The following is a 26,710-nucleotide window of genomic DNA, read 5'->3' as shown; positions in this document are numbered from 1 at the left end:
TATTTGCTTAAATATAACTGCAAAATGTCACTAGCATTTCTTTAGTATGAAGTAACTTAAGTATTTGTTGTAATAGTCAAAAATGATTGTGGATTTCAGTGTTTGCTCTATCCTGTAACAGTGACACAAGAAACAAGACTACACACAAACTCATCTTCTGATACTTAAAAGAGAGTGGAATCTACCGGGTGCATACTGGGTGAAATTCAAAGTTCTATGCACCACCTTCATCGCATTTAAACCTTCTAGCCAGAGTTTAAGTGGTTTAAGGGGCTGAAGTGCATAGATAATATGCTGATCCTCTGCCCAAGGTTGAGTTTCACTCTCTGATCACATTTAAGAAGAAGTGTGTTAAATAAATAACACAACTGCATACCGTACAAACAACCAAATGCACATAGTTGCACTCCTGCCTCAAACTTTAAAGCCGGTCTTCACGTGTAATTGACTTTAACCTCCACTCTCAATCATAAAGTACTTATAAATTAATCTAAATTTCAAACTGAAACGTCAAAGACAGCATTTTTCCCAAATTTGGTTATAAATAAAAGTCTCATTTATATATTTCCCCAATATCACCAAAATTTAGAGATCGTAATCCTGAACTGAAGTTGAACATGAAAAATTAAGTGACTGAGAGGAAATCTGGGAAGAGTGATATCATCAACTTGAATATATTGGAACCTTAGGTGTTTTAGGCCAGGCTGCAAACTAGGAGTATCTGAAAAAGAAAAAAACTGCAGAATGCACTTTTACATGCACTATCAATCACAGTAAGTGCTCCAAATGTTTGAGCTGGTTTAAGGGATTACTGACTGGTTATCTGGTCGTAGAAAGTGTACAATTTGAAGATTACTGGAGCTGTCTATTAGAGATAAAGTTGTAGAAGAGAAATAGGTGGCACTCAAACAGGAAAAGGAAAAGAGATAAATTCCTAAGTTTCAACATTGTCATAGATTAGGTACTCTTGTGCTATTTGTATACAAGCCTCCCAGAGTGATAGGATCATGAAAGTATTTATACCAGAAAATAATCAAAACAAACTTGAAAGTTCAGAAGAGAATATGTTTGCCAGAATTTACACATTACATGGAAATGGCAATTTACACAATACATGGAAATAGATATGTGGAATAAGACATTGCATCAAACAGAGTTATGACAGGCTGAAGCATTTGTTTCTGCGGTAGGAAAATAGATCAATTTTCTAAACAAAGATCTGAAACTAGAGAATGAAGAACACAACTGAAAAAATATTTTTGAAATAAAGAAGACTGGTCTTTGGGGTTAAAGGACTCTTTGTTGGAGAGTTCACTGCAGCCCTCAGGCGACCACCTAAAGCAGGGGTGGCCAACCCGTGGCTCCGGAGCCCCATAAGGCTCTTCAGAAGTTAATATGCAGCTTCTTGTATAGGCAGTGACTCCGGGGCTGGAGCTACAGGTGCCAACTTTCCAATGTGCCGGGGGGCGCTCACTGGTCAACCCCTGGCTCTGCCACAGGCCCTGCCCCCACTCCACCCCTTCCTGCCCCATCCCAGAGCCTGCTATGCTCTTGCTCCTCCCACTCTCCCTCCAAGCCTCCTGCATGCCACAAAACAGCTAATCAGGAAGTGTGGGGAGGGAGCAGGAGGCACTGATCGGTGAGGCTACCAGTGAGCAGAAGGCGCTGGGTGCGGGTGGGGAGCTCATGGAGGGCTGCTGATGTATTACTGTGGCTCTTTGGCAATGTACATCGGTAAAATCTGGCTCCTTCTCAGTCTCAGGTTGGCCACCCCTGACCTAAAGGCTGAAATGCTTCAGAGATGGAAGCCTGAGCTTCACTGTGGAGAAAAATGGAGCCACTATCTAAAAATTGGTACAGATATTACAGTCACAGCCAGTGGTGTCTGGAGAACTGCTGGGAAATAGCAAGTGGCAGCAGCTCATTTGCAGGAGGAAGAGTTGGACACTGATCAAAATGAGAGAAAGACCCAAGAAAGAAAGGAGTTCTGTGGCCCAGCAAAACCCTGTAACCTAGCAGACTGGAGACAAGAAGCCCGAACAAACAACCAAATGTCATTATGGAAACTGTTCAGCCTGAGTGTCACTTGGATGTTCTGAAAGGAATAGTTGGCTGGAGCCCCTTTTCTGTTCACATTCCAGTTACAGGGTTTTGATCTAGTCATAAACCTGAGAGTGGACCCCTCACCTATTTTTATACTTAAAGTACACTTTCAAGCTTTAAATAAATCCATCACCATCCTGTTTGCCCTTTGAACAACACACTGATTCTGGTTTTGGTGAGTGCATTGGAGGGAAGAGACTGAAGGAACCATCTTGGAAGTAACTGCAGACTGAATCAAATTACTTCATTAACTGGATTCCACTCTATTGGGCTAAAGGAAAGTGTCAAGCTGAATTCTCAAGTTTGGAAAGAATTTCACAGCAAGAAAAGGTCACTTCTAAATTAATGTTGCTAAATTCCACTCTCCTCAAAGCCATCTGATCCATGGCTCTGTTCTATCACTAACGTCTCAGCTAGGGTAAGTAGATTTCCTTTAAATATGTTCCTTGATTTGCTTAATCAGTTAATAAATATATGGAAACTGATTCATACCACATAACTCCAGTTTTATGCCGGTTTAATTCCTTTGACTTCAATGGATTTACACCAGCATACAAGTAGAGTAACTCAGGGGTGAATTAGGCCTACAATATACTTGCCTTTGGTCTCAGTGTCAAGATGTTTGTGTGACTGCCCTCAATCCTCTGCCAATGCCCCAAAATCAGACATTTCACAATTAATTCACTCTCTAATTTAAAGGAACTAAATAGCTCATGGTGGCACCGGGGTAGCCAGAGATCCCAATTACGTATGGAAGACAGTGCAAGCAGGTTACAATATAAAATGTAAGGCAGTATATAGCAACAAGCATCAAACAAACATCAAACAGGCTGGAATAAAAGAGATAACACCATATAAAGAGAAGGTGGCCAACACAGGAGACACAAGAACATATATAAGTGGCTTCCAAATTGCTATATTTTTTGGTAGAAGTATCATTGCCTGGGAAAAGCTGCCTGGTGACAAATTACTTTGCTTTAAAACAGTGGTTCCCAAACTTTAACAACCTGTGAACCCCTTTCAGTAAAATGTCAAGTCTTGTGAACCCCCTCCTAAAAATGAATATTTCCAGGGATTTTCTCCTGAGTATAAATTAAAAAAGCAGTGATCTTGGAAATATAAAATTTGTTTTATGACATGCTTATTTACACACTATTTGTTATTAATTATTATTTATCATTACAGTATTTGTATTACATTATGAAAACGGCAACACTCTTCCAAGATCTCACTTTCGAAGCTTGTATCACTTTGAATAAGCCTGTTATAAGACAAGGCTCCTATGTTTCATCAAGGAGTGTCAGATGTGAAACAGCATGAAGATATTTAAGAAGCCAACTCAAAGAGTTCCTCCTACACAAACATTCAGGTCTTCAGCAGTCCAGACAAACAATGCATGTTACAACAAAGCTGAAACTTGTTCTTCATAACAATTTAAAAAACAATACTAGCTGCCTATTTAATTTTAAAAACAGCAAAAAATATCCACCTCCCTTCCCATTTCTTTTAAGGTGTCTTGAAGTTTAAATCTCCTCAGTGTGATAGATATGCTTGCTTTGATCTGCTTAGCTCTTGGAAGTCCAGGGGCTCCAGGCTGCTGGCCCCATGCTGCCCAGGGTCCCTAGGGACAGCTCTGTCTGCCATTAGGGAATTTTTTCCCAAGAATCCCCTGTAATATTTCATGAACCCCAGTTTAGGAACCACTGCTTTAAAATGTTTTTTCTATTCACCACGATCATTATTTACAGGCAAATAATGAAACAAAATGTTTTTGCTTCTCATATATCCTTACCGTCTCTTCTTTGTGCTCTGTTAACGCATTAGGGAAGATTCTTTTCCCCGCTCCGCTCCACCTCATCATCTTTACTTTATGGAATTTCATTAAGATTTGAATTCTAAGCAGCATAAAATTTAGAGCTTTTTAAAGCACAGAACAAACCCCACAACTTCAGAACTCTTCATCAACCCTATCCACCAGTGTAATTCAATATTTCCCTTCATTTGAATAATGTGAGCTGACAAGGTAGTCAAAACCTATAACCATCCATTAGCACTGTCTGCAGAACACTACAACCCTAAGCCATTCTACCACTTACAAAGAAAATTGATTTTACCTGAATATTAAGCCTTCCTCTGTGGGCCCCAAGGCCATATCGCTTTACTGTAGAAGCATGGAGCTGGAAATCAGTAATTTTTAATGTCTCTAAACCAAGCGGTGGGCAACCTGTAAAACGACAAAGTTTTATTAAAAAATGAGGAAAACAAACAAATATATATTATCCAAAGCTACTTTTGTATATGTGTGTGTGCACATGTGTGTGTGTGAGAGACCGAAATAGGTCAGATCCTCAGCTGGTGTAAATCGGGATAGCACAATGAAACCAATGAGATGATGGCTGCTCCACTGAAATCAGTGGAGTGATGTTGATTTTCATCAGTTGAGGGTCTGGACCTTTAAGTTTTCCTTAATAGTTCTTTTTCTTTGCCATACCCTTCCTTTGCCACAGATATGCACAGTATTTCCTGTCAAGTGCTTGTCAGTACAAAATGCCAGCAGAGTGGCCTTTTATTTTTTTCTTTTGGCATTTACTACTGTGTCAAGTTGTTTTCAATTAAAGCACATTCTGGAGACTTCAAACATGCACACACATTGTACAATAGCATCTCTCAGGGAGGTCTGGGAGACCACACTGCAGAGCTCTGCTGGAGCAATGAGTAAGCACAAACAGGGCAAATTTGAAACAAGAGGCCACCTCTATAAGCTTCAAATGGTGCACAGTTTTGAACAAAAATAGCAGATGCCAGTACTGTACAGTACTGCAGCAAAATCCAGCCTTGAGATCTTACTTTGGAAGATAAGACATCAGAAAGATCCTACTGTACTTTTTTAAATCAGAAAAGTTCTAGTCGAAGGTACTTGTATGACCTCCATTACCACAGTATCTGCGCGCCTCACAATCTCTAATGTATTTATCCTTATATCAGCCTTTGGAGGTAGGAAAGTTCTCTTATCAACTTTTCATGGAAGGGAAATGGATGCATAGAGAGAAACAGTTCACATAGGAGTCTGAATCCAGGTCTCCCAATGCTAGTATTCTAACCATGACTAGACCATCCTCCCTTTCTGCTTTGATTTAGAGCTGTGAACACAGCCTTACATATGCCATAGCTACCAAGGAATTACCAATGCAGGGTTCAAAAAAAAAATAGAAAAATTCATGGAGGGTAGATACATCAGGATGGGGAGGGATGGTGACCCTAGCCTCTGTTTGCCAAAAGTTGGGAATGGGCGACAGAAATTGGATCACTTGATGATTACCTGGCCTGTTCATTCTCTCTGGGGCACCTGTCATTGGCCACAGTCAGAAGACAGGATACTGGGCTAGATGGACCTTTGGTCTAACCCAGTATGGCTGTTCTTGTGTAGGTTCAGGTCTAGATTGAAATCACTCTTCTGAAATCCACAGATGTCTGGATTTGAGGATCTGATCCAGGCCCATCTCCAATCATTATACAAAAACTGACAGAAAGGACATAGGATTTCTTGTTCTCTCCCTTAGCTCATCCATGATGTAAACTCCTCCTAGAAAAATGGAACTGGGATTATGCTGCAGAACAAACTGTGCAAGTATTGATTTGCTCACCCTTAGAAAAAAGGTTTGGACACTTCATCAGCAATAGGGCTGGTTTCTGGTCTTGCTGAAGTCAATGGCAAAACTCCTGACTACAATGGAGACAGGAGTGGGACCATTAGAATGATAAACATTTAATATTAATGTATTTTTTTAACACTAACAATAGGCTCAGTGCTGCACATGAGACAAAATGCAGACAGACCCTGCTCAGAAGAGCTTTCAATCTAATTAACAGAAACAGAGAAGAGACAGGATGCACTGGGAAAACCAGAGGAAGGAGTAGCTTAGAGGGAATTTTGTTTGTTTTAATTATATTTCGTTATATATGAGTGTTTCATCTTATATTGTTCCCTAAACAAGATAAGCCTAGGGTTCTGAAAGACCTCTATTGGGAGTAAGTTACACGGCTGAGAAGAACCGGTAATAAGAACTCCCTGTCTCACTCCTACAAATTCAACCCTCTGGACAGATTTAGAAATCAATCTAAAGGCATAATCCTGCAAACTCTTCTGCACCTGAGTACATTCACATATGTAGTCCCAGGGAACAAAAGTACCTAAAGTTAGGCAGGCATGTAAGTGCTAGCAGGATTAGACACTAAGGTTGATGATAGAAGTGAATGCATGTGGCTTTTATCTTTGCAATGCTTGAAACTTCATAAAACCAGTGATACTAAAGTGTAGCATTTATAGTTTTAAGATCTTCAGGGCACAGACAGTATCTGCCTCTATGTTTGTACAGTACCTAGCAACAGGGGTCCCCATTTGTGATGATTAGGGTTTCTAGATGCTACCATCATATAAAAAGGTATATATAATAATAAATTAATAATATGCCCCATTTAAAGTGCCTTTCACACTAAGAGCCATGGAAAATCTCTTACAAAGAATTCTGAGAAAAGCAGTTACTTCCATTCAAAACTTAAGATAGAATTTCAACTATAGTCTCCATAGGTAAAGGCTAATGCACACAGTCAACAAAACTCGAAGTCACCTGAAAAAATCTCTCTTTAAGAAAAATAAAATATGTTGTCCCAGCTCTGGATTGAAAATTTTGACCTTAAATAAAAACATCTCATTTCCTCCACTCACAGTACCTCTTTCTCTGGCAGCTATGCCAAACTGGGAATGGAACAACATCATTCTTCAAAGAAGTTTTTTGGCTCTGGCTTTACGTTTATCTGCTACCAACTATTAACTTGCTAATATTAGTGATGATCTTGGTGTCATCAAGTCTGTTGTTCAGAGCAGCAAATGCGTATGGGATTCGTGATGTTTTTCACAAAAGACAATCTTTGATTTTGCTTTAAAGTTGAGGGCCTATAATAAAGGATTTCTAACTTTTTAAGAGAGTCAGTTGTTTCACTTACATGTCACTTCCATCGACAACACAAATGGTAAGAAAAGTTTGTACCACTTACAGATTTTACCAAACAAAGGGTTTCAATCTATTAGTTGGGTGGGGGTGTGGAAACGGGAAAGTTTCCAATAGGACCTGGTCTAATAATCTTCAAGGTTCTGAATATAAGACACAGCAACCCATCTAAATTTGCCAGTCTACTACAGGCACAGATATTAAAAGTCCTTTATAGGAGTCTCCTTTTAGGTTAGGTTTCTGCTTTGTTTCCTTGAGTTTTTAATTTATTACTTCATTTTGAGAACATGTATAAAATGTTTCACAGTATTTGTATTTTAAGAGCTGTTCTTGTGAGATTTCTGTCTCAAATGGTAGAAATCTTGTCAAATATCTGCTATTTCAGGCAGAAAAAACAGATCCTTCCTGCATTCAGATCTGACCCAGGACCAAAATCATATGGGTGAGGAGATGACTCTGATTCAGGGATTTCAAATTCTTCAAAACAAAACAAAAACAAATTCAAAATGGTTTGGATTAGAAACATAGTTTAGGGACTGAGGTGTCAGTTCAGCAAGTTTCTTATGCAAGTGCCTACCTGTAAGTATTTGAACTGTCTCACTGAAGTCAATGGGACTGCTCACTTGCTTAAAATTAGGCATGCACTTAAGTACCCTGCTGACTCATGGCCTAAATGGTGTGGAAGGATCCTCAGAATTTCAGAAAATGTTTAAAAGTTCTAGGTAAAACCCATCAATATATGGCCTGGTTTATTCTAACTAGAGACGATAACTTGTCCGCTGGAAAACATATTATTTAGAGGTACAGTACCTCTTAGAAGCCATGATACAATGTCCACTCCTTCAGATAATGCCTAGTACTATTTTGGTGGATGTTGTATATCTCAGCTAAGACCAGCCAGCGTTTCTGATGCAGCAGCATCATTAGCCAAGACATTAGCCACAACTTTTCTGTATGGCAGAGATTTTGAAGATGGTTTCAAATACACACTATGTCCTGCAATCTGTACTTGCAAGACCAAAGTATTGATCAGCCCAAGTTCTGTTGCAGTTTAGAGTGCACTGAGCTGAAAGGTAGGCAACACTGGTGGAGAACCAAGGCCTCGCTCAAAGGCTCACAATTAAGTGAGCAGTTGCTCACTTAAGCAGTCCCACTGATTTCTATGGGATCACATCTGGAAACAAATGCTCAGAAACATAATGGGTTCATAATTTGGTAGGCAGGATGAGCCTACATTCCCAGTCATTGAAGAAATTATAACTAATTATGCTAAACCTGGTTCTCAAATGTCCACAATTCTTCATCAAATTTAGGAAATATACATCCTTGGAACTACAGATCAATTTCAGCAATAGACAAATATTTATTGTGAGGACATGGAAATAATAAAAGTCAGTTAGCCTAGCTCAACTGTTAATTTCTTTATTTTTTTCCGAGTCAATTTTTCAGGTAAAAGCACAGATTGCCATATATTTTGTTATATTTAATAGACACAGTTTGGAAATCTGTTCTCTTTTGTTGCTCTTTTGAGGGCAAAGCCACCAAATTGGCTATTTTATTTTTAAAAGATTTCCCATCAATTCTAGTTGTATATTCTGTTCTTCTATTAGGGAAAAAGTTTCCTTGTTATTTATTTATTTATATTTATCATTTTAAAGAGATGTATCTATGATCGTATTGAATTCCCACAAGAAAAATCTGTGCTTGTCTAACTCTTAGCCACACAGTGATATTCACATCTGTAAATGGAGAAATATTTTCCCTGTGCAGTCTGACGGGCTCCTCGCCATTTGGAAGCAGAATTTACTTTGACTGCTTATTTATTTTTTATGATTCTAAATGTGTTTTAGCTCCAGGAGCGTTGTCATTTTTAAATAGATAAGAATCCCACAACACTTCAACATGTTTATTTAATTTAGAGTTTATGTTATAGACACACGGTCCAGGGGAAGATTAAAGGAGGTCAAGACACTGCCGATATTTATTTGATATAGAATCATCCATATACCAATAATGGCTTTGGCTCTGTATATTTTTCCAGAGACATCTCTAGCTAGACATTTGGGGCTTGATGTTGGGGCTCGGAAAAGACTCCCACTGATTTCAGTAGGAGTTGAATCAGGCCCTCAGTAAGCTGAGCTCAAGTAGTTCACTACAGTTTGGCTAGAACTGATTGTAGTTAAAATAGTGGAATTTCTGTGAATATCAACACTATGGGCTTGATTTTCAGAGATGCTGAACAGTCAAAGCTCCCAACTCCAGAAGCAGTTGTGGGTATTCAGCCCCTCCGAAAATCAGGCCCTATAATGCTAACTTTTTTAATACTGTATGTCAAGACACATGTGGGTCAAATCTTGGCCTCATCGCCAAAGCCCTGCCCTGTATGAACAGTGGTGATGGTTTTAGGGTGCATCCAGTAACAGACACCCTGCCATTGCATGTGGGGCCATTTTGAAGCTCTGCTGTTCCTTTTGCCAGCAGCAATGTGCCACTGTAATCGTTGCCGATTTGTGCCTGCTATAGATGGCAGGAGACATGCTTACCAGATTTGGGCACACACTTCCCCTTTTCCTGCACCCCTGCTAGCTGCAAACATGATAGGCATATCTGTTAGCACAGTACAGTCTTGCTCTTCCCTTTGGCCAACCTCATTGAGCATACTGCTGTTTCTGTAGTTTGAATCTCAGATTCCCCTTTTCCAGTCCTGAACACTATGTGGAGCATAGGCAGGATTCAGGCCCTAATCAAGCAAAGCACATGGTTAACTTTACGTTAACTTGAAGGCAAAGGGCTACTTACATGCTGAAAGTTTAACACCTGGTTAATAAGTGCTTTGCTGGATCAGGACCTTAATCTTTAATATTTTACTTGCATTATTTTGAGGCAAATCCCGCAATCCTTATGCTGTACTTATACAGACGAAATAAACCTACTGGAATCAACCTAAGGACTATGGGCTTTGGCCAAAGTTAATATAAATTTTAATCTTTTGAGTTTTCCCAATGAAATGTGTGGCTGAATAACTCACCTTCCAGTATTCAGAGTAGCAGCCATGTTAGTCTGTATTCGCAAAAAGAAAAGGAGGACTTGTGGCACCTTAGAGACTAATCAATTTATTTGAGCATAAGCTTTCGTGAGCTACAGCTCACTTCATTGGCTGCATTCTGATGAAGTTGAGCTGTAGCTCACAAAAGCTTATGCTCAAATAAATTGGTTAGTCTCTAAGGTGCCACAAGTGCTCCTTTTCTTTTCACCTTCCAGTAATGGAACATTTTGTATGGAAAGCTCTAACTAATTCTGTCCATATTCTATGCCTCTTCATATGAAATTTAGCTCATCATTTAAAATCTATTATGTCACAGGCATGCAAAGTATTCTAAACATGCAGTGCACCTGAAAGGATTTTATCTGAGCATTTTAGTTGAAAATATGTTTTGATTGCTTTGTGTCATTAAATATTGCCATGGACATCCTTTGTTGGGGCTGGATGGAATGGAACAACATTCTCCATCTAGTCTAAATAATCAGTTATATTTATAGTCTTGGACCATTTGTGTGGGGGGGGAAACATGTTATAGCTAAATTCTGCTGTCTTGAGGATGTGCTCGTATAAGTGTGAAATGTTCACAGAAGTTTATGACTCACTTCATTTACTTGGTATGCTACCCTTGCTTTACTGGAGGATCCAAGTTCATGGATTTAGCTATGCGTGGTTCTCCTCGTCTTCCTCAGTTTCTTATGCCCGCTATAATTCTCTTCTGCTTTCAGGTCCAATCACCAACTCTCCTACAAAAAATAGGTGTGGCTAGGGCCTGCTCACTTTCTCAACAAGATTTCCTTTATCAGTTCAAAAAAGAACTAGATAAGCTCATGGAGAAGAAGGTCCATCCCTGGCTATTAGCCAGGATGGGCAGGAATGGTTTCCCTAGCTTCTGTTTGCCAGAACCTGGGAACGGGCGACAGGGGATGGATCACTTGATGATTACCTGTTCTGTTCATTCCCTCTGGGGCCCCTGGCATTGGCATTGTCTGAAGACAGGATACTGGGCTAGATGGACCTTTGGTCTGATCCAGTATGGCCGTTCTTATCTTCTTATGACCCCAATGTGGGCAGTCATGTCTAGTGGCTAGAGCAGAAGTCAGACCTAGGTGCTGGAGCCACAGTCAGTAGTCAGGAATCGAAATCCAGGATCAGAGCCAGAGTCAGGAATCAGGGCCAAGTGTCAGAGCTTAAGTCAGGCATCAGAGCCAAGGGTCAGAGCTGGAGTCAAAGGCCAGATGCTACAGCCAAAGTCAGGAATCAGAGAACAGAGTCAGGATGGGTTACCTGGAGTGACGCAGGGCTGGGGCCAAGCAGGCAGAGGCACCATCACAGCTGTGGGCAAACACTTTGAGCAGCCACTGAACAGCTGCTGGGCTGGACTTCAGAGCTGGTCTGCAGACTCTTCAATCAGGTGGTGTAGCCACCTGCTCTAATGAGTTTGCCCACAGATTGGCTCTGCTTGCTGGGCCCAATTCCTGATACCAATCAGAAGCAGTGTTCAATTCCCCCACCAAAAAACTGAGTAATCATTCAATTTAAAACATCAGTAAATCTGTCCGAGCATACAAGATTTGGGGAGCTCTGTTTGATGCTGGAGTTGATGTTACAGAGTTTGGGCACTGTGTCCATGATAGATAAGAGATGAGCTGCAACTGTAACCTTAGGCCAAGATCTAGATCCAAATTTTATCAACATTCAGGGGAGCCTGGATGCAAGGTTTTGGTTCAGGTACATCTGATCTATACCAGACCCAATCCGAAAGAGAGTCATTTATGAGAAGGACAAGTTCTCTGTTCCTGTTTCTATATTTGATTTAATATAGGCTTACGCTGTGTTTCCATTAACATGTCCATCAGTGAGAATTTAGGTAGGGGAGTAATTTTGCCTAATTTTGATCCCAATCAAATATTGAAGCGTTCAGAGTTTGACCCTAATATGAGTCATTATTGGATTCATGCTTTTGCTTAGGAGAGACTGTCAGGGGAAAAAAACAAAACAGAGGAAGCATAATGAAACAATTCAGTGAAGAAAGATTTAAAACATAGAGCAGAGAATGGACAGATTGAATACCAAATGCACAGAGATTGTAAGGATAGAGCCGGGGGAGGGGGGGAAGAAGATAGTGAAAGAAGACAGTGTGATATACCTTTACCATGTATCATATATGTCTCCTTGTGCCAGCACATCTTTTGAAGTCCCTTCTGTCCCTGCAACATAGCAGAAACATTTGAATGGAAATACTCTTAAGAGTGCCCATCTCTGATCCAGGCACCATTCCAAATCTGATAGACATGTCTGATAGACATGATCAGCAACAGCACATTTGTTATATAAAGCAAAACAGACAGCAAAATTTTATGCACATTGATTCTAAGGGCCAAATCATGACCTATGTTATGTGCCCCTCAAAGAGAAGTAAGGATGTTTGAGGAGAAGGGAGCCCCTGAGTGGGCTACCTGCATTGTAGATCACAATCTGTCTACCTGAACTGCTGCTCTGTGATGATAGCAACCTGCATGGAGCACACGTTACAGGAGACAAAAATTTGGAGGAGGCACCAGGAAGTCTGTCTGCACATAGCTTGAATGCTAGCTGCACTTGCAGCATCTCTATAAATCATTGTCGTAATACAGTGCCATTTTAGTTTTAGAAACAATTAATCCTGTTGTGTTATTACCTAGCACATGGTACATGAAACAATGATCAATGGCACACTATGAATCATGAGCAGCTAGCAATTAAAGTGACCAATTCACCAACAGCCCATAGTCTGAAATGTGTTCCTATAAAATGTTCAATAATTGAGATTTATTAAAGTCCATTCACGGATCATTTTTTAGGTAAGAAACACATTAATTGAATAAGTTATTTACCATGAATAGTTCTCCTAACTTTGTAAACAGCACAGTCTTATGCCACCTCTAGGCCTGATCCAAAGCCCATGGAAAGACTCTAGTTGACTTCTTTGAACTTTGGACCAGGTCCTCTATGCTTAACATAAAAGGAATCTTTCTCACCAGAGCTGCTTCCTGTGGTTACAACATACCTGCAGGGTATTTTTTAGGTTTCTACAGTAGTACCATAAGGGGAAGTGGATGTTATAGCACTGGGATAAACATTACCTCTTTCTTAAGTGGAAAATTCCCAATCTCTTAAACCCCATACAGTGGTTGCTGTGTTTCATTAGAAAATTGCATGGCTTTGATGGGAGGCTAGGGTACAATTGATGCTTTCCTAGGATGGACTAGTGTTTTTAAAGTATATTTATTCCCCTACTCTATCTTTCATCTGAACCTATAAATTCAGTACTGAACTAGCATATCCGGGACTGTGACTACACTTGCTTTTTCTACAGAGGTCATGAAATCTGAGCAAGCTGTGCATATTGCATTATGTCCCCATCTCTTACTATGACAGAAGAACAATGCAGAATTTATTTTGTGGCAATGTATGTTCTTTTTGAAAAGACTGACTGTAACTTGCACCCTTTCTGTAAGCTAAATGCTGTGCGCCAGATGGCAGAATTGGGCACATGATTTATTGAAAAGGTTCTTCTTCCCTAGTTGAAGTAAAACAATTGATAAGTATAGAATAAAGTAAGTACTACCCCACTTCCATATTGCAAACCTGAAATGAAACCAAACATTTTTTTAGATTCAGAAAAGTCCACTTATTTATAGACTATTTGTCATGTTTATGCACCTTAGCACTTGCAGGTTGCAGTCAGTTCTGGAAATGCCAAAATAACATTTAGCACTGGGATCTTTCGGTGTTTCTTGCAGAGCTGAAAGCAGATTTTCCCAGAAAACCTGATTTTAGAAGATTTCCTTTCTATGTTTTCTGACTCAGGAGCTTCAGATAATCTTCAGATAGCATACAGCTTTATGAACTGTTGCAGGCAGTGGTGTTGTAACTGTGCTGGTCCCAAGATATTAGAAAGCCAAGGTGGGTGAGGTAATATCTTTGTTTCTTGCATTTGCCCAGGAAACAAGAAGCAATGTTGGTCCAATAAAAGATATTACCTCATCCACCTTGGCTTGCCTACATTATAAACTGGAATTTCTGAGCCCGCTGCTGCTGACAGACATCTTGCCTAAGAAGTTATGTCATTTATGGCATAGACAGTATGGAAGTGCCATACGGCAGACTGTCACCAGTCAACAATCACAAAAATGCCTTTGGGTCGGATTGTGCCTGGGTAAGGCGCAAGGGTAATGGGCACAAGGAGCCTCCCTCACTTTTGCCTGCACGGATGGACCTAATTGCAGCTGTTGCATGCAGAATGCTCAAGAACTACACCTCCAGAGTGGTGCTAGTCTTCTCATGGCATGGACAGTGTCCATGACTTGAACTCCATCTGCACTTATCATTAGAGCTTGCCCTCTGTGGGAGGGAATGCGCACTGCAACCTTCCACAAAAACATTGCAGTAGCTGTGCTTCCAAAGGGCTCCTGGAAACAAACTGTGCCTGTCAGAGACAAAATGTCTCCCAGAGATACTGCTGTTGTGCTGTGCCATTGAGGAAAGAAAAATAATCCCCGTTTATACCCAAGCCAGATTGACTGAGGAACCCACCCCATTTTCTACAAAAGAACACTGCAGTGTATTTGGTATCTCTCTGAAATAGATCTCTTCCCTTTAACTGCTAGAGATTAAAACCATTAAAGTAATAATGATTATAATGAGTTCAAAATTAAGTGCAAGTGAGGCTGACTTGTGATCCATTAATTCAAAACATTTTCATCCGTTATTAGTTTAAGGCACAAGGATGAACAGAATGCATGATTCCAAGTAAAGCAGCCAAACTAAACACAGTAGTCAAAAACAAGAATAAGTCTTCTCTTGCAAATTCAAACAAACATACTTAGCCAAGCATTTCAAATAAAAAACAGAGGCAAACCACTCTCACAAGGGCTGGGTGTTTGACAAAAACTACCAGTGGAAAAAGCATACTTCTTGAATATGCTTGTGTCTAAAGTATCTTAAAAATATCAAAACCTTGAAATACACTGCGGGGCCAAAAAGATTCCACAGAGGGGCCACAAACAGTAGTTACAACACAAAAGACATCTCAACCTTGCCCATGCAATTAAGTAGAAGAACATGAACTAAGAAGATTACTGCTACATTAGATATTACTCTGGGCCCAAAGACAAAGGATGAAAATGGAAAAGGACCAGGGAGTATATTGTCAAGGATACAGTTAAATGAAGACTTTCAGTCTTTCGACAGCTAACCCAAACAACAACCACTGAATGATTATAGCCTGATCTATGCTTACATATTTTACTGATATAACTTTACCAAATAGTTATACCAGTAAAAGCATCGGTGTGTGGATGCACTTCTACCCATAAAAGGGTGACTTTATACCAGTATACTTCTTCCCCTTCTCACAGGGGAATAGTTATATCAATATAGTGCAACTTTATATGGATACAACTGCATCCACACTAGGAGGGTTGTATTGCTTTAACTATACTGGTATAGTTAAAGTGGGACAACTTTCCAGTGTAGCCATGCTCCAGTGCAAGATAGCACACAATTTCCATCATTCAATTAACAACCAAGTAAGGTTTATTACATACTTCTATTGCGAAATTGCGGTCCTGACTGAAAGAACAATACTTTATCAGACTATGTGAAAAATAAAAGAACAAACAAATCTGCCCATCCTGATATCATTATGAAGGCTTAAGTACAAAGTCTGTGCTGCCACAGAAAATTGACGTAGCACAAAAACTGTAAACTGTTTCTTAATTAGGTAGCCAACATCCTAATCACTAGAAATATGGAATCATTTCCCCTTCATCCAAACTTTCTCTGTGTGACTGCTGCCAAAAACAGCCTTAGTTTCCTTTCTTAAACTGCTCCCATTAGTCTTCACCTGTGCCTGACACAGTAAGGAGAATTTCATTTGACAGTCCCATATTTTTGACTGAAAGAATGCTTCTTCCCCACTTGACTAAATGTGACATACCTAACATCTATAAAGAGCTGTGGCCAGCTTTATGGGTTTTTGCTTAGATTCTTCCATCAAGAGCACAGCCTGAACACCAGGCTAAGCACTGAGTATCCCCATGGGGGAATCACAGGGAAGAAACCCTACCCTCCTCCATCGCAGGCTGCAGAGTTGATTGGCACTGCATACGTGAGACTACAGTAACTCTCATGGCCACATATACATGGATCAGATCTGCAAGTCGTGTAAATTATCATAGCTCTATTGATTTCAGTGATTTACACTGCTTAAGGATACAGCCCAGGATTTTGATTTTAAATAGGATCCTATTTAGTGACAAAGAATCATTAACCTTCATAACCATCAATACAGGCACCCTTGTTGGTGAGGAAGTATTTTCTACATCTGTCACACTTGACTGCAAAGCTGAGCCAGAACCAAAAAAGTGACTCCATTTTCTGATCAATGTTATTTAAAGAGATCTGCATACCACCCATATTTCAGTCAATCTAGGGTCTGGGCTATGGCCAATTTGAACTTCTTCATATGAAACATATGCTGGAGAGGATACTGAAGCAGATGCACTGCCATCCTTAGAAGCAGCAGTCTGAGGTTTGAAAACCTTTGAAGAGAGCAAAATAGGTTCATGTGAGGCATTTTTGTCACATGTCCAGAATGTCTCTGCCAATTAGGATATGGCAGAACAAACGTGAGAAACAAAAATCTGACCCTGAATGGAAACTAGATGGTTCTGTTGACCAGTAATGGCATACAGAGTCTTTTGCCTATAGGTCATTGTTTTAATTTAACATTGATTAGTAGCACCTGAAATTCGCTAGTGCACATCTGATGCCTCTGGCTGATAATATGAAATGAATCTATAGTCTCAGTTCAGTGCTTACTACAATACAAAAACAAGCATCACAAGATGCACTGATTGCCCCATAAGATAATCAGAATCCAAAGGCTGACTGAATATGGAACCTGAACTGTCCGATCACCTCTAACAGTATCTCCTCCAGTCAAGATTGAGGCACATTGGCAGAGGAGCATGGGGAGGTACTGAATTACCAGGCCACACAGTGAACCAGTTGACGGATAGAGAATGATAACAGTTTAAAACAACACATTGCAGCAGAAAGAAAACATTAAACTATTAAGCCTGGAGCAGACACAGGAAATGATCTGTCTTAAGTTCATGCAAGGTTATAAATCTCTTTTATATCCAGAATGATGAGTTCAGGTATCTCCAGCTTAACTCAACCACATTGTCTCTCTGATATTTTTATGGCATATATTAAAGTTTGCATTTACAAAGGAAAACAGGAACAGAAAATATTTCGTATGTGCAACATGGCCAAGTCAACACTGCAAGTGCAACTTTTAACACTTCACTTTTGAGCCATCCCTCCCACTCCTTGCCACTTACAAATTCTTGCTTGAGAACATGCTGCTAACCATAAAGCCTACCAAAGTTTTCTCCACTCATAGGAAGCAGAAAGAACCTGGGGTCAGGGGGACAAACTCTAATACAGAACTGACCCAGGGCTGAGAGAATACAAATAAAACAGTCAGCCAGGGAATACAGCCCTCCACCTTGTCACAACGAGTAAGAAGGGTGCATATACCAGCCCCTTCCAGTTTCTCTCTTCCTGAATCAGCAGTAACTTCTTCTGGCCAGCAGGAGGAAGAGAGACCAACTTTAAATTCACGGTTAGATGGTTTATTTACATGAAGTTCTGCCCATGATTATGCATAAGCCTTAGTTCCCCTCTATTCCTCTCCTGCACCGAGCCTGACAGTCCTCTGACAATGACTTCTAACTCTCTAGAAGACAGGTTAGCTTAAATACTTGACCTATATACAGAGCTGGTTACAGGAAATACCTAAAATCAGTCCAACTCGTCTTAAAATAGCTTTTAAAAATAAAAACTTCTTCCCTAAGTTTCAATAATATAAAGGTTAGATTTGTCTGACACTGTAATAAGTACAGATTTTAAAAATAAATCTGCTATTACTATTTCATATTGGATAATGAGAGGCCTGAATAAAAACACACACTCTTCATGTGGAGAGCTATTACCCACACAGTGCATTCAGAGAAGATTCGTATGACTGCAATTTATCTAATTCCAGACTTGTAATTTATCTAATTCCAGAAAAATGTAAAGAAAATTGAAGAAGTTAGAAGTAAGAGGAAAAGTAACAGTGCAAGAAATAATTAGAATGTTAAGAGTTTGAGGAAACCTAAGCCATAGATCAATTAAAATGAAACATGGCCCAAACCAAGAAATGAAGGCCCCAGTTTGGCTCAGCAGTATTTCTGGAAGAGTATTTCTGGAGAGGAGGAAAGTGGGAGGGGGTTCTTTTGGAAACTAGTCTGCTGGCAGGGACTGGGGATTACTGCTGGAGAAATCAAAACCATGAACGGCATAGGAATTCCACTGGAAAATACACCATTGATGAAGCCATCTGAGTATGGAGCCCAGATCATTCACACCATTCATTTATGCCGTAATCCACCCCTGGAAAGGACATGCTTTTTTTAAGAGCTAAGTAAACTTACCAGCACACTATATCCAGGCCTTCTTGTTCCCACATCTCACTAGTTTTGCTTCTCATGGCAGCCCTTGACAATCTTTCTGAAGTACTTTGGGTTTCAAACAGCTGCTCACTGTACAGATAGCACTTCGATTTCAACTCCCTCCCATGCTTAATTATTTCATCCATTACCCACTTCCCCTCCCCCTGGCTATCTGGCTTCAATCTAGAAAAGGGGGAGCCCATTCAGGTTAAATAAGAATTTTTGTTCCCAATTCAAGCTAACACCTAGGTTTCATGGTTTTAAAAGTTCACTTAATGTATTTTAAATTATTAGTCATCATTTTCACAAGCCTCTGAGCTTTCTGGTTACAGAAATGCCAAAATACTGCAAGAAAGGCAGTGCTCTCAGCAGTTCCAAGCTGATCATAGGGTTGCCACTTGATTGGTTCTTAATTGGCCTGGCCAGTTTTTGTACTGCCTTGCTGGCTGTGGGTGAAAAGATTTAGTGTGCTGGGCTTTTTTCCTACCTGGAACCAACATTCCCTATACGCTGCATGCACACGTTGCCATGCAGGGATCTTATAACTACTGTGCAAATAACATGGCTAGGAGTGCGGTCCTGCTTTGTGTGTCGGGCCCTCAACCTGCTGAAACTGCCGTGGCTTCTCTTGGCACTGTGGACCGGGACAGACCTGAGGCTCACTATCAAAGAGGGGTAAAAAGCTGGGTGAGGAAGGTAGTTGTGGGAGAAGATGGTAGGGGGCAGGGCTGGCTCCAAGCACCAGCGAAGGAAGCAGGTGCCTGGGGCAGCCAATAGAAAGGGGCGGCACTTCGGCGGCAGCTCAACCAGGCTTGTTTTGTTTTTATTCCCCTCCTTCGCTGCTTGGGGTGGCAAAAAAGCTGGAGCCAGCCCGGGTAGGGGGCATCTTCACATCTGTGGTGTGGGACTGGTCAGTGGTCAGCTTTTCTGCATCTCAGATGTGGCAACCCTCTATCAGAACAAAGCACTGGAAATCCTGCAAGGAAGCCTGTTCTTATGAAGCTCCCAGCTCAGTTTTGCAGACCTAAAAAGTTCCAATAGTTCACACAAGGTTCAGATGAACATTTCAACGCTTAGGCACTTATCCAATCCAAATGTCTGAACAGGGAGGTTCTCCCATCTCTATTCCAGCCTCCTAATTAGGGTCAAAATCTTCTTGCTAATGACTTTAGCCTATCACAGGGCTGGTCCTCTAAGGAGAGTGAGATGCCCAGCCTACCTGTGACAGATTTTTGTTAAGGGAGTTGGTTTATCTTTACTCTGGGGTAGAAGCATTTAGGCTGTTGTATAAGTGCTCCTCTCAAAAGGCTTTATTAAAGAGAGAGATACTGCTGTGAAGTGGAGTGTTTGGCTTCTCCTTGACCAAGCTGTTACTTGGGACTTTATTGCTATCTCATCCAGGGGGAAACTAAGGCAGGCCACAGCAGAGTGGCAGCAGTGCCCATTTACATGGTCTTAATGGAGCTCCACATTTTATCCCACACAGCCTCTAAAGGGTGTGACTCCTCCAGGAGGAAAAGAACCGCTGACCCTGGAGATGAAGGGGGGCTTTCTGGCCATGGGAAAGCAAAGGTGTTTTGGGGGTTCTGCAGTACTGGCCAGAGGAAGGGAGCTGCCTCTGTCCCCTCTCCCAGCAATAAACACATATTATGCTGTTACTGAGCTTGTGCCTGTGTCATCATTCCAGGGACAAGAGCCTCCTCCCTCCATGCAGGTAGAAACTGGAGCTGTCAGTCTCTGGCCCTCTGACTAACGCTTGTCACTTTCTACTCTCTACACCCCAAATGCCTAGTTCTGTCCTCCTAGCTCTTTTATTGCTGCCTGAAGGCCTAATCTGGCCCATTCTGTACTACACCACAAGGGCTTGTCTAACATGAACAAATACTCTCTAACTCAGATGTGGAGGGGGAAGAAATCTGACTCCGAATCAGGGAATAAAAGTGAGCAATGAGCACATGGAGGATGGATATTGTGCTATTTTATCTCTGCATTTTTAAGGGGCTGGGTGGTGTTATAACCGCAAAACTGCCCTTCAGTTTAGTGAGGACTCTGCTGCTAACATTTTTGCTGTGCTTTGAAAAAGTTTGTGTTGTTCTCTTTGAAAGAGCCTCATAGCTTCCTTCTTCCCCAGTAAATGACTGCTTTTTGACTAGCATTCAGAAAGTTACATGGAAGACTGCTACAGCTTTTTTGGCAATACCAAAGAATTCAGATCCATTCGCAGAACTGTGCACAGACAATATAAAGGGTCATTACTTAGGCTGATTTGGAAAGTGGACACAAAGGACATTTAAGCATCATTTTTCCTTTTAACTGCATAATCCTAAAATACTGCTAAATGCCTAGAGCGGATTTGTGAGTATTTCTGTAAGTAAGCTTACTGAGACTACTCTGCTGTACTTTGTGGGGTTTTATTTGTTGTTCACAAACACCGACGCATAAGTGCCAATTTACTTGTGGAAAGGGTCTCAGGTCCTGAACGTTGAATGAATTCCAGTACAAAAGATTATCTTGCAGAAAATTCCTACGGAAAGTGCATTAGTCACAATTCAGTAGACTCCTTTTTTTTGTTTTCAAGTTTCAGTCCTCCAGTCAGGAAGCAAAAAATATGCCCTATGACTTGCCTGACTAGTTACATCCCACAGACAACACATTTTAGGGAATAAGTACACCAGAAACAAACTTGACATAGCTGCGGCAATTTATAAGTAACAGGGAATGTTGGAAGCTTTCAGTGCTACAATATTCCCATATTTTACGAATATGTCAACTTACCCTCAAATATTCTTGATATTCCGTTGTTGGTTTTGCTTACATGAAGAGTTACCACCATTTTTAGTAACTTTCAGAGAAGCAGAAAAGAGAAAGGAGGGGCACAAAGAGTCAGACTTTAAGGCCAGAAGGGACCACCAGATCCTCTGGTATGACCTCCTGTATATCACAGGCCACCAACACCACCCAGCACACACACACTAAACCCAACAACCAAAATTAGCCCGACGTATTACAGTCCACAGGAAACTAGACTGTTGTGAGCCATAGGCAGAGATTAGAAGGGACCAAGGTGGCCCTGTGCCCAAGGTCCCCCACATTGGCAGGGAAATAATTAAGTGCAATATAGACAGAAAATCCTGGCAAGTGACCTGCATCCACACTCTGCAGAGGAAGGCAACCTTCCCCACCCCTCAAAGTCACTGCCATTCTGACCTAGGGGAAAATTCCTTCCCAACCCCACATATGGCGATCAGTTAGACACTAAGTATGGGGGCCACGCAACCAAGAGAATGTTCAGTGCCACCTCAGAGCCCTGCACCCCGCCCCATCCAATGTCCATCTCCAGCTGTGACCACCCCTGGTGTTCAGAGGAAGGAGACAAAAAAATCCCAGAATACATTAGGGGGGAAATTCCTTCCTGACCACTGCAGGTGTTCAGCTGAAATCCTGAGCTTTTTGGCACATAAGTGAAGCCCCAGGTCTGTTGAGTCCTGGCCCCTACCATCACAAATAACCCCATCATCTAATTGCATTCATAAATTTGTCCAACTCTCTCTTAAAACAAACCAAGGCTTTGATATTTGTGATTATGAACTTCCCATTAACATAGCTCATGTACTATATGGTAGGGAAGATATTTTTGCCCTTGCAATACTGGGATGCTGCTGTCTCCTTTGGTAAATTTTAATGCCCATTTCTGTCATTGCCACCACTTCTAGGAATGACATTGCAGTGCCAGAAAAGCTGACCATTTGCTGATGCTCTCCCTGTGTGAATGGGCAGCAAAGAACTCAGGGAAAGTTCCCGGGATCAGGAAAGCACAATGGTGGTATAAAGTTGCCGTAGCCTCCCTTCACCCTGGCCTGCAAGTTTTCATAGAATCATAGAATATCAGGGTTGGAAGGGACCCCAGAAGGTCATCTAGTCCAACCCCCTGCTTGAAGCAGGACCAATTCCCAGTTAAATCATCCCAGCCAGGGCTTTGTCAAGCCTGACCTTAAAAACCTCTAAGGAAGGAGATTCTACCACCTCCCTAGGTAACGCATTCCAGTGTTTCACCACCCTCTTAGTGAAAAAGTTTTTCCTAATATCCAATCTAAACCTCCCCCACTGCAACTTGAGACCATTACTCCTCGTTCTGTCATCTGCTACCACTGAGAACAGTCTAGAGCCATCCTCTTTGGAACCCCCTTTCAGGTAGTTGAAAGCAGCTATCAAATCCCCCCTCATTCTTCTCTTCTGCAGGCTAAACAATCCCAGCTCCCTCAGCCTCTCCTCATAAGTCATGTGTTCTAGACCCCTAATCATTTTTGTTGCCCTTCGCTGGACTCTCTCCAATTTATCCACATCCTTCTTGTAGTGTGGGGCCCAAAACTGGACACAGTACTCCAGATGAGGCCTCACCAATGTCGAATAGAGGGGAACGATCACGTCCCTCGATCTGCTCGCTATGCCCCTACTTATACATCCCAAAATGCCATTGGCCTTCTTGGCAACAAGGGCACACTGCTGACTCATATCCAGCTTCTCGTCCACTGTCACCCCTAGGTCCTTTTCCGCAGAACTGCTGCCTCGCCATTCGGTCCCTAGTCTGTAGCGGTGCATTGGATTCTTCCGTCCTAAGTGCAGGACCCTGCACTTATCCTTATTGAACCTCCTCAGATTTCTTTTGGCCCAATCCTCCAATTTGTCTAGGTCCTTCTGTATCCTATCCCTCCCCTCCAGCGTATCTACCACTCCTCCCAGTTTAGTATCATCCGCAAATTTGCTGAGAGTGCAATCCATACCATCCTCCAGATCATTTATGAAGATATTGAACAAAACCGGCCCCAGGACCGACCCTTGGGGCACTCCACTTGATACCGGCTGCCAACTAGACATGGAGCCATTGATCACTACCCACTGAGCCCGACAATCTAGCCAGCTTTCTACCCACCTTATAGTGCATTCATCCAGCCCATACTTCCTTAACTTGCTGACAAGAATACTGTGGGAGACCGTGTCAAAAGCTTTGCTAAAGTCAAGAAACAATACATCCACTGCCTTCCCTTCATCCACAGAACCAGTAATCTCATCATAAAAGGCGATTAGATTAGTCAGGCATGACCTTCCCTTGGTGAATCCATGCTGGCTGTTCCTGATCACTTTCCTCTCATGCAAGTGCTTCAGGATTGATTCTTTGAGGACCTGCTCCATGATTTTTCCAGGGACTGAGGTGAGGCTGACTGGCCTGTAGTTCCCAGGATCCTCCTTCTTCCCTTTTTTAAAGATGGGCACTACATTAGCCTTTTTCCAGTCATCCGGGACTTCCCCCGTTCGCCACGAGTTTTCAAAGATAATGGCCAATGGCTCTGCAATCACAGCTGCCAATTCCTTCAGCACTCTCGGATGCAACTCGTCCGGCCCCATGGACTTGTGCACGTCCAGCTTTTCTAAATAGTCCCTAACCACCTCTATCTCCACAGAGGGCTGGCCATCTCTTCCCCATGTTGTGATGCCCAGCGCAGCAGTCTGGGAGCTGACCTTGTTTGTGAAAACAGAGGCAAAAAAAGCATTGAGTACATTAGCTTTTTCCACATCCTCTGTCACTAGGTTGCCTCCCTCATTCAGTAAGGGGCCCACACTTTCCTTGGCTTTCTTCTTGTTGCCAACATACCTGAAAAAACCCTTCTTGTTACTCTTAACATCTCTTGCTAGCTGCAGCTCCAGGTGCGATTTGGCCCTCCTGATATCATTCCTACATGCCCGAGCAATATTTTTATACTCTTCCCTGGTCATATGTCCAACCTTCCACTTCTTGTAAGCTTCTTTTTTATGTTTAAGATCTGCTAGGATTTCACCGTTAAGCCAAGTTTTATGCTGCAGGGATCTGTGAAATTCACCTTATCCTCCTTGGGCTACCCTACAGGTCACAGTACTGCCTAGAATCCTTGCAGTACCATGTGCTGTGATTCTGCCCTTGACATACCCTTTTCATCTCCATCATGTCTCTTTCTACCCCTTATGTCAGGGTTGCAGGGGGTCCTTGCAAGGCAGCCTTACAGCTGGCTTCCACAGTACCTGAGCCGTAGAAATCCTCCCACCAGATGAAATCACGATTTTAGGGCCCTTTACACCACTCTAGTCTATCTACTCTGGAGAAGCAGTAAGAATCTCACCCTTCAAATGAGGGATGTGGAAGAGTGTGAGGCTGGAATCCTTACCTGCTGTCAAGGAGCATACAGAGCAACTGGAGGAGAGGTGGAGGTTGTCTGCATAAGTGGCTTTAAATCCTTGTTCCCTAGAGCTTAGGCTGACAATGCACTGGACCGGTCTCCTTGCTACCAAAAGTCCCCAGGGTCCATTAGACAGCCAGGAATCATCAGGACAGAGAGAAGCCCTGGCTACTCTCCCGTTCCCCTGGCCACACCCAATTCACCAGCACCAGGGAACGTGGGTCGGATAAGAGCTGCTACTTTGGCTTTACGTCTCCAGATGATTCCCTAGACTTGGGTGAACCTCCTGTGACTGGCTCCGGCAGATTAAAGGCTGCTGCACCAGTAGAGCACCGCTGGGATTGTCTGGAATGCAATTTAAGATTGAGCTTCACCATGCTGGGATGACTGACCTATGAGTTGTCTGAGTCTCTTCTGGATATTCCAACATTCAGAACAGTTTGCTTAAGTAATGTTATATTTTTGGCACAGAGAGCTTCTAAATGAAACTTTGGCTTGGAGCATAAAAAAAAATGTAAAGAACACAAGAAAAGGGTTTTGCTTTTGTTTTTTTTTTTTTAATTTCAAGGGCGAGCAAAGCTGAGTCTGTACTTCAGAACACAGTGCTCATGTCAGCTTGCTGAGTGGATGTCAACTATCATTCTATTTGTCCCTGGTAACATTTTACATCATCTATCAATTATGAAAAGAAAGAAAAGGCTGAGAATTCAAGCTCCATTTGCGTGCTGGAGTTGTTAATTGCAGTGTCCCAGTAAATCCATTTTGATTTCCATAAGGGTAGGCTTACAATACAGTTTACAAAGAATGATAGGCCTGAGTCAAATCTTTTGGAGGTTTCGAATCTGATCCTGGATCCAGGTTTGAGCTTTGTAGACGCTGTCCCTCACTTTTATGGGATAATCTCAATCCACCATTCAAAAGTGGGTGTGGGGAGAGAGGTTCACAATCCGGATCTGACATTTGTGGTTAAGGCACATCTACATTTTTTAGTATATTTTGAACTTTTTCCCTTAATTGACGGATGTTTTAGGAAGACACTGACAGTAAAGCAAGGCTGTAAAACTGTCAGCATAATATAGGCTCTCTCTGAAGAGGTGAACATAAATATAATTGCTGGAAAAGCATGAACTAGTTGGTTTTCAAGTGTTCACATTCCAAAGAGTGTCATTTCCCAGCACACTGTAGTGAGTCATGCACTCAGATGGTTTACAGTAAAAATCAGTGCATTAAAGGCAGGAGATACTTGGCCTAGCCCAACACTCCCTCAAGCGTAACTTCCATAGAAATCAAGGGGAATGGACTCAAGGAGGAAGATTGTTTTGTTTCCTGAAGCATATACAAGGAGGTAAAAGAAATGAGGTTGAGGAGCAAAGGACCTGGAGACTCCCTCCAGGACCTTTCTTCAGGGCCAAACAAAATATTGGAAACCTAATTTAATCAGCAACTATTCACTAGGAATGCAATATTTTCCATCTCCATGAATGAGAAGCTACTGAATAGACATAGTGAGAGAGAAATTTAGGTTCATACACCTACATGTGAAAATATTTTAAAAACTGAAAGAAAAAAAAACCCCGCAACTTTTTAACACCACCTTAGGACTCTGGGAGGAGGGAGCAGAGATCAGATGCATGTTACTCCCAGTGCTGATCTGAATCTCCATGCTAGTAATAGAAGTTCATAGTATGCCCATGCTGTAAATTCCCATAAATATAAGGAAGGCTGGATTTCTCAAGATATTATAAAGCCTTTCTCTGCTAGATCATTGATTCAATTCCACCTGAGGTCTGTAATAACTGC

The 26,710-nt window shown here is 41.6% G+C and overlaps 1 protein-coding gene across 1 annotated transcript in view; it reads right to left on the bottom strand.

The window, feature by feature from the left end:
* The window catches only part of CPXM2 (carboxypeptidase X, M14 family member 2), a 103,624-nt gene that overhangs the window by 66,438 nt on the left and 10,476 nt on the right, over positions 1-26,710 (bottom strand). Inside the window, exon 3 of the mRNA XM_073354133.2 lies at positions 4,218-4,327. Within this exon, the coding sequence (XP_073210234.1) occupies positions 4,218-4,327 (110 nt within the window). The remainder of the gene's footprint in view (positions 1-4,217; positions 4,328-26,710) is intronic.

Source organism: Lepidochelys kempii, chromosome 7, assembly GCF_965140285.1.
Source record: "Lepidochelys kempii isolate rLepKem1 chromosome 7, rLepKem1.hap1, whole genome shotgun sequence".
In the NCBI taxonomy this organism is placed as follows: domain Eukaryota; kingdom Metazoa; phylum Chordata; order Testudines; family Cheloniidae; genus Lepidochelys; species Lepidochelys kempii.
Note: the sequence above shows the minus strand (reverse complement) of the source record. Positions and strands in the feature narration are given on the sequence as shown.